Raw genomic sequence first — 9,789 nt, forward strand, 5'->3', positions numbered from 1 at the left:
TACCACAACATAATCGCGCTTCACAGTTTCAGCGGCCGTTCGGATACGCGTTAGTGTTGTACCCGGTGAGAATTTATTTTTATTGCCTTTTGTTTATCAAAGTACACGTTTCTTAGAACATCATGCTTTTAGTATCGGTGAAATATCGATGTTTTATAGTTTTAGATTTTTTTTCTAAGAAAATCTCTCACTATTGTATGCGTGCAAGTATGTAATTTATGTGTTTACCAATGAGGTTCCGATCATACATTTTTTTCATCGTACAACAGAATTAGGTCATATAGCAGTGTAGTATGTCTGTTTATCACATTGCCTTATACTACCTATGGTTGAGGATTTGATTTTCTAACGATTCAAATATTTGTATATAATGTTTTTATGTAATTTAAATTTAAATGGCCAACATTGGGGGAAAGTGGCCTGATGACCCCATTGCTAATAATGTACTATGTCAGGTTGACCTCCACGAGGTTCCCGCTGAAAACCAAATTTACCAGGAATTTATCACGATGCGCTAACTGGCCTCATGCTCATCTTATCATCCTCCACTGGTGCCCCGCCAGCGTAAAACGTTAGCGTGAGCAAACGAACCATGCCTTTATCATCCATTTAAAAAAATGGCCAACATTGTTTATATTGGATTTACGTACGGTTGTTGGGTGAGATTAGGCAGTGAAATTACAGGACACATAACGTCATAGTCCTGAGGATTTGTAAAGCATGAGTGCTACTCGGTAGTATTATCATATCATTATCACAGCCGTCATATGATAACATAGCGTGGTGCTATTCATGTATATAGGCGACGGTTACCACTTACAATCTGGCGAGCCGTAAGCTTGCTTGTCCTCTATGCCATAAAAGTAAGTTCCACAAAGTTCCAGTACTTTCTTTCAAATCAAACTCTTATGATATGTGAAAAAGCAACATTACAATTAGAAGTATTGACTTATTCTTTTCAAATGAGCTTGTACATACAATTTAATTTTTAAATTCAAATTAGCGAGAATAGAGTGACCATTCTATTTGATTTATTATTAGACGATCTAAAAATCAGAATGACTAATATATATACCAATGGAAACCATTGGTATATAAATAGCTATGTATTAATTTATTATTAGAAGTTCAATATTGCTTAATCAAAAAAGCAATAAAAACTCAATATCATGTACTTTATTGACTCGACGATTTCAATCGTAGTCCAAACATCTTACACAAAGCCTCTTTTATCTCATCTATGAACCCACCTAACACATATCACCGTATGATACATCTTCTGAAAGTGAACAACAAAAAATAACATAAGCACGCCTTTTTTTGCAATTAATCAAAGCCGTGCAAAGAAAAAAAAACTCTTCTAAGAGTCTTTAAAAAGTTTGCATCGATGCATTGACGGGCCTCCTTTCAACAACTGTCAACTTGACAGCTGATTTATGATCCGCCATTGTGGCACCACTGACGTTCGTTATGGCGCGAAATCCATTTATACCGCTAATGACATTTGGAGAATTTTAAAATGGCGGATAGCTAATAATGAGCGTTGAAAAAATGGAGATTATACATTTTGAGATAAACGTCTGTTGCTGTATTGTGTTTGTGATTGATTCTTTTGAGTTTGTTGACCTCTTGACCTTTAGCGCTGTGTTTGAAGGTTAATTAGTTTTGGACTGTCATTAATGATTTTGGCACAATTCTTTCTTTACTTTGGTGGAATAGTTTGTTTCAGGAGAAGGGGATTGTTAGCATTTTTTGCTTTTGTAACTAGAACGGCTGAGAACTGATGGTAAGTGGTAACCATCGCCTACATACATGAACATCACGTTATCATGTGACATTCGTGATACATATGAATATTATACAACATATGAATGTGTTATCATGCTGGAGGACTAAGAAGTCAATCCTCATATCCTGCAATTTTGCTGCCTAATCTGCCCTATAACCGAAACACAGGTTAGAAAGCAAGCTGTTTGGCGGCTGAAATAGGTGAGACTGATGTACAAACGAAAGCGACTTATTAAAATACAATATTAAAAAAACTTTTAGTCTCGAATCTGACGGTTGATGGTAAGTGGTAACCGTCGCCTATACTACAGACATCATGTTATTAGATAATCAAATTTGATAATAATTGATCAAACCAATCTGAAAGTCTAACAACATATTTTTTTATTATTATTTTCTTTTCATAAAATGTTATATTCTGATCCAATCCGTACCTATATTATACATTACATTTATCACAATTACTATATTTTCCTATGTGTGTATACAATAAAGAATAATAACTGAGATCTGTATGTTGATTAGCTATTCCTGACTAAAAGAATGTACAGATCTTTATGAAAACATAAATATAGATTACTAGCTACTCGCCCCGGCTTTGCACGGGTGTACATGTATTATATATATAACCCTTCCTCTTAAATCACTCTTTCCCTTAAAAAAACCGCTTCAAAATCGGTTACATAGTTTTACAGATTAAGGTATACATAGAGACAGATAGCGACAGCAACTCTGTTTTGTACTATGTAATGATTGTCACAAGGATAAAAAAAGGCCATCAGTTATCTAAAAAATGCAGACAAATTTGCTAGTAACAACTAGCATACATTAGTATTAGAAATGCGAAAGTGTGCCTGCCTGCCTATCTGTTACAATTACTGCTAAACGGCTTAACAGATCTTAATTAATTTTGTCATTAAGATAGATTTAATCACGACTTGACTTAAATTCTTTGGCATTATCTGTCATATTTGTTTTTCGAATTACTCTAATGCTGGCCGCAGCTGGCCTTTACAGCTGGCTTTTACCGGACGATAGGGGGCGAGTGCAGATGGCACTCCAAACCAAAGGAAAGACTTATGGAGCCGCTGAACGATGGAGATATATGTCCATCAGTGAAGGCCAACTCCCGCCTAACGGATACTACTTCAGTCTGAGGGCACCGCTAGGAGTTCAAATATAGGCTCGCCAACTCCCGCCTAACGGATATTACTTCAGTCTGAGGGCACCGCTAGGAGTTCAAATATAGGCTCGCCAACTCCCGCCTAACGGATACTACTTCAGTCTGAGGGCACCGCTAGGAGTTCAAACATAGGCTCGGGCCGTCGTAATTTCGATCCCTGTGTGAATTGGGCGGGGGATCGATCGGAGGGGCTATCTATCATCTCTCTAGTGACATACCAACATAAAACATTTAAGTTATCCTAATTACCTAGTGAATATATTAGTTTGTAAAAGAATAGGTGATAATTGTGTTATGGGACATTTATACTAATAGCTTTACTAATTGGTTTAGTTTTACAATGTAACCGATAAGGATGTTCCCGGATAACTACACTTAAACAACGTGATAAAGTTACAATGATTAACCATAACCATAGACAAGATAGAGGTTTAAGCATAGACATTTTTGATATGATTAATTTAATAATATTATCAGAGGGATTAATAATAATAATAATAAGTAGGATAATAACAAAGCGCCATCGAGCTAAGCAGAACTTGTATGTGTGTACTAGATAAGTGATAATTAATAAATAAATAAATAATAATAGTGATAGTGATAATTAAAGATAAATGATAAGAAATATTTAAATAGATTTTGTAAATACATGTTTCTTACCAATCTCCTCCGAAATGGCTTTGCCGATTTTTATGGAATTTTGTGTGCATATCCGGTAGATATGTCAATCCGCCAACATCTATTTTTCGACGATATTTACGATGAGGTAAGACTCACTCCTAAATATTTTGATGAATTTTTAATTTCAATTTTTTTTATGATTCAGCGTAAAAAATACACAGAATTTAAATTTCATTTTTCTACCACCAACCTTTTAAATAGTTCTTTTAATTTATATGGCAAAACAACCTTCGTTGGGTTAGTTAGTATGTATATAGAAAACACACAGACCAATACAAACATTCATACTCATGAATACAAGTTAGCATCGTGCATCATCGAGGATCTTACCCGCGATCATGGCAAGTAAGGCGGTGTGCTAAACTGCTAGACCATCGGGCCATCAAAGGACAGTAATAGTATAGAGAACATAATATTACTTAGTAATAGTATGTAATGTTATGTTATCTGTGGTAATAGGGACTAGTGACTCCATTACTAGCAATGTATTATATGAAATCGACCTCCACGCGGTCTCCGCTAGGAACATACTAATAATATTACAAAGTGGTTTGTGGTGTATTATCGAAGTATATTTTTTTGGCTATAAAAAACAAATATAAAAGAACTTTATATGAAAATATCTTTTGGTTTTTCCGTTAATATATAAAAATGCGAACAAAAGGCGACAGTATCGCGTAAAGCAATCTCTTACAGACACACTGGGAGATAGAAGTTTTGAGTAAGGGAAAAAGATAGGTGGCACATTATAAAAATAGAATTAGATAATATTGGAATGCTAAATACATATACATATAAATACTAAAGATATATATATATATTTTATATATATATAAATAAAATATGTCTAACTAAATAATAAAATACATGTATAACAAAATAAAACATTACAGAAAGATTTTTCTTTATTCATGTTGAATTATCACGATGAGATGAGATGAATTGACCTCATGCTCATTCTATCATCCTTCACTGGTATCCTTCCAGCGTATTCTGTTAGGTGCAGGCGGGTGCACCTAACTATTATATTTTTACTACATGCATATGAATATAAATACGGTACATACACTAAAATAAACAATTTTTGTCTGTCTGTCTGTTTGTTTGTTCCGGCTAATCTCTGAAATGGCTGGACCGATTTCGACGGGACTTTTATTGGCAGGTAGCTGATGTAATAAGGAGTAATTTGGCTACTTTTATTTTAGAAAAATAAAGTTAATTTCCACGCGGACGATGTCGCGGGCACAGACAGTCATTCATATAAAAAAATGCTGTTCCCTACACTGTATGACTAATTTCCGGATATTCTAAATAACAAATTGATGTCTCTGAATTGTCTCTTTTAAAAATACAACTTTTCTTATATCTTAAAAGCGTTTCAACTCGGGACATATTGGTTTTGATAACAAAAGGGTGTGATGCATACGATCATTAGCGCCTTTTATATTCACGCTTTTATCTTTGGGGCCGGCAGATGTAAATGGCAATTGTGGTCTAATGTTTCATCTAAAGCCGCAACAAAACCATAGAGTACTGTATTAAATTTACTAATCTTTGTACCGAGACAGTTTTTGTACAGTTATCTGTGTGGGTACATACGTATGTCTTAAATAGTTCTGCCGCTAAACATCTTGCTTTGTATCGCTTTGATGGGTGAGCTATGCCAGTGAAATTTTAGGGTATAATGGTAGAAAGTATTTTTTTATGTAACAGCATTTGTGTGGATACGAACTATATGTACCCGGGGAAAGAAGATTGTTAGTAATGATGTTAATGGTTGATAATCTTATTGCTAGCAATGTACCATGTCAAATTGACCTCCACGCGGTTCTCCTGGAAACCATCGTGATACATTCTTGGTGAATCTGCCACGATGGGCTAACTGACCTGACCTCATGCTTGTCTTATCCTCCACTGGTGCCCCGCCAGCGTAAACCGTTAGCACAGGCGGGTGTATCATTCCATTATCAGAAAAAAAACTATTTTAACCCATTCTATAACCACTGTACACACCACATTCCTCGCAAATAAACAATATCTACCACATCAAGACAGGCTAAAACGACGAAAGTTTAAAATTAAACTATATTATTACTGGTATACTTAAGTGACTTACCGCCATTTAAACCGAGTTTCTAATTCTGTGTGATTATCAGACATAAAGAATTAATCTTGTTAAATCCAACATAGAATCTAGTGCCGCGTAGTAAATTTTAATCCGCAGTTTTACGGCGTTAACCGCGAGTTACTTTTATGTGGGCCGTGAGCGCTATTTTTAGGGATCCTCATTTGAATTAATAACAACGATTTACGATTGGACGAGTGAATCTGTCACCATCATTTATAATGGTGTTTTATAGTGAAACTACCGGTTTTTAATACGGAATTCTACTTTGAAGTATATTTTTTATAGTCTTCCTTTTTCTATGTTATATTTATATTAGTTTTTCTCTTTAAATGTTATTTAATACTGTCAATTAATGAAGTAAAAATAGATCAATTAAAAAATAAATTTAATCAGTATATTTTTGTAAGGGATGATAATGGAATGGTGCACCTGTCTGCGCTAACAGTATACCCTCACGGAGTAACAGTGGTGTTTCAGACATCCATAGACTACGGTAACGTCGGGCCGTATGGTTGTATGATAACGTCGTAGTATAAAGAAAGTGGAGAATGATAGGGTGAGCATGCAGTCAAGTCAGTCAGTGATAAAATCACCAGATATTAGTGATAATGGTTTCCAAAGGTTGCCAATCACCACTCCAAAACGTATATCATGATAGCTATATATATTTTTTTGTGTCTATGTCAAATCATCACGTCATATTAATATATTGAAAGGTTGAAGAGAGAGGATTGTTAATGGGGACGAGAGATAGCCTTGCTGGTGTGTATTACATATATAAAGCTGCTTTGCGGCAGAAATTCAAAGTCTCCCCCATTAAATGTAAATGAACCCTGGACAATTCTCACACCGACATCTAGTCCCATGCTAAACAGAACTTATACTAAACAAGTGCTAGAATAAATACATACATAATACACAAACCAATACAAAAGTTATACTAATGGATACAATTGTTTGTACAGTGAATCGAACTCGCGACCGTCTAAAATAAGAAGTGTGTTAAACTGCTACACCACCGAGATCGTCGATGAAGTCTTAAACATTTGTTAATAATAATTTTCATAAGTAACTGTGACTAATGTCATTATATATTCAGTACTAGTTTCAATGCATACGTGACATGACAATATTCCATGATTCATGTGGTTAAGGAGTACATAACATACATACGGTTTTACCAAGAAAAAAAAACAATGCATAAATGAATCACGGCCATTCAAGAGAATCCAGTGAAAAGAATTATGTAAAGTTACCCACGACCTATGACACGTTCCCAAAATTAAAAAATAAACACCGCCTGCCATTACGCGGCAAGAAGCCGCGCGCGCGGTCATAAATTAAAAAAAAAACAAGTGTGAACTCTTTGATACGTAAAAAAAAATAAGTTTGATCAACCTTATTTCTCAGTTATAAAGTTGTAATTCGAATACCGCGGGAATTGTCAACGAACACTTTGCGCCGAGACGTAAAAAAAGTCGTAAGACAACAATTCAAACTGGCCGGCAATAAAGCTAGTCTAGTTTTATACCAAATAGCTTTAATTTTGATATACTTTATGTCAATGACATAAGACACAAAATTAATCATTTCTGTCAAAAAATTGACACCAACGACGTGATGTCACGTGATAATACCCTTTTGGTCTGTTAAAGGTGTTTCCTTCACTGAAGAGTTTGTCAGAAGTACTTACCTGTAAATTGATACACAATGTTTTTATTTCGCGTATGCCAGACTTGAACTCACGATCTTTTGTGCATAAATTTGAGTAGTGAAGCACAAGGTTACTATGCTCTCAAAATAAAACTAATAGATCTTAAAACTCTTATTTATTTCATTTTATCATTATTACTGTTCATATAGTCTATTGAATACGCATTTTGATTAACGACTGAGTTAGTATTTGATTTCTAATTAAAATTATTTCACTTCTTTTCAGGACACTGCTGTTTCCTTGGCTGAGGAGGTGGAGGCATATCATCCTTACAAGGAATTCTCTCTCTCAAAGCAAATCCCTTCCCACAATACAAATTGTACGCATTAATAAACCCCTTACCAGTATTGAAGAGAAAACTCCTGAACGCCTCATCAGTTTCTTTCGGGAAACATAATGCTCCTCCAGCCAAAGCACCAAGTCCCGTGAAGAACAAACGACGAGGAATACCTCTTCCAGACCCTAATAAGAACCCTGTTGCAGTACTGGTTGCAAGAACTGCTTGACGCAACTGTAAATTCTCAGGGCATCTCATGTATCTCTTGAAATCCTTCTTAGAAGAGTTTATAGACGAGCATATGTCCTTACAAGTATTCTTTAACATACATCTGGTTTCATTGAACTGTTCCTGGATACATCTCCTATAGCATGCGACGCGTGGAAAGAGATAGTTGTGTATTAATTTATCATTCGCTTCAGGACACCTTTCTTTCTGCGCTATATGATCTTTGTAATCGTAGTGTGGACTTTTATATATTGGTAAATCTTTATATTTCATAGGAGGAGGTCTTTTCGGACATTCTGCAGGCTTTGCAGCCTTCACAACTGGTACTAAACTCATCCTTGCTCCAACCAATACATATTTTAAAGCCCTTATCCAAATCTTTCCAATAACGCATAAGTCGCCATAACATAATCTGGTAAGAGATCTTTTCATTTCATCTTCAGACTTAAATATTTCACTATCTTCTTCCTCTTCATTGTTATCGTTTGTTTGTTGAGATTCTAGTGGTTTCATTATGAAAAATTCTATTTTATATATGAAGGGTTTTACAATAATTTTGACGGCTAAATTGTTTTTATTGTTATGACATTGTCTGTCACATTTGTTCGTAGATGGAGAATGTCACTTAAAATAGATCCTGTTAGGAATTTATTATACGTAGGTCAACTTAGACTTCCAAGGACATGAATTCGCATCTGGCTAACATGCATCAGTTAATATTCCTGAACACCCGGAGTGTTGGTCAGGAATATTGATGGAAAGACTAATAAGAAACCAAACAGAAACGGTGGTAGGCTTTCTAGAGATAAAAGATAGAAATATAGATGATGAGAAATAGACAGTAGTACAATCTATATATGTATATTTCATCAAGATCTATTCAGTCAATGAATTCTGAAGCAGAAACACAGATATACTTTCGTATTTATAATATTAGTATAATTCAAGCAAGAATACAAGGCGGACTAAAACCGAGCAGGAGCCGTACGTCATGGCTAAACAACTTAAGACAGTGATTCGGGATTAGCACCAGATCCCTGTTCAGAACAGCAGTGGACAAAGTTGAGATCGTCATGATGATCGCCAACCTCCAGTAGAAGGTGACACGTAAAAAAGAAACATGTATGTTTACTCCATCGTCACACGTAGTTCGTGTACCTCGGACTATACGATCAAACACCGGTAGCAGCAAAAACTAATCTCGAACCAAAGACGATATGGATTCAATTACAACTCAATGCAATCCTGGGATTGCAGCGGAAAAATTGAAACGTGTCATTTCATACATTTGCCCAGCTATTTTCCACGGCCTAACCTATCAACCTGGACTCTATTAGAAGGACGTAAAGTTGAAAATGTCTGCGTGATTGGAACATCAAATATTGGATATTTGATGTTCTGGAGTTTGAAATATAGGAAGACACGTTGATTGTCTCATAGATGGGAAATAATAAGTTTTCTATTTATGGCATAAGTAAATAGAAATCGGTTTATTTACTTGTATTTACTATACAAAATCTTGGTAACATTGATGAGTTACTATGACTTACCTTCAAATGTGCAAGATTTAAATTTTCAGAGTTAGTACCCATAACACAAGCTCTGCATACCGTGGGACTAGATGGCGCTGTGTTAAATGTCCAGGGATATTTATTTATTTATTTAATTAGAAATCTTTACATAATATAAAATGACGTAGCTTCCACTGTCTGTTCGCTTAGATCTTTTAAACTACGTAACGGATTTTAATGCAATTTTTAGCAATAGATACAGTGATTCAAGTGGAAGGT

General features: G+C 35.1%; 1 protein-coding gene across 1 annotated transcript; it reads right to left on the reverse strand.

Annotated features, from left to right (window-relative positions):
* Nucleotides 1–7,608: 7,608 nt before the first annotated feature.
* On the reverse strand, nucleotides 7,609–8,584 carry LOC131852293 (uncharacterized). Its single transcript, XM_059202968.1, has one exon. The coding sequence runs from the start codon at nucleotides 8,510–8,512 to the stop codon at nucleotides 7,706–7,708; it is 807 nt and encodes a 268-aa protein (XP_059058951.1). The 5' UTR covers nucleotides 8,513–8,584; the 3' UTR covers nucleotides 7,609–7,705.
* Between the last annotated feature and the right edge of the window lie 1,205 nt (nucleotides 8,585–9,789).

The sequence above is a fragment of the Achroia grisella genome, unplaced genomic scaffold (assembly GCF_030625045.1).
Source record: "Achroia grisella isolate CSIRO2021 unplaced genomic scaffold, CSIRO_AGI_Agris_v1 utg841, whole genome shotgun sequence".
In the NCBI taxonomy this organism is placed as follows: Eukaryota; Metazoa; Arthropoda; class Insecta; order Lepidoptera; family Pyralidae; genus Achroia; species Achroia grisella.

Excerpts from the sequence above, each read along its gene's own strand:
- LOC131852293 (XM_059202968.1), bottom strand. The coding sequence starts at position 8,512 with ATGAAACCACTAGAATCTCAACAAACAAACGATAACAATGAAGAGGAA.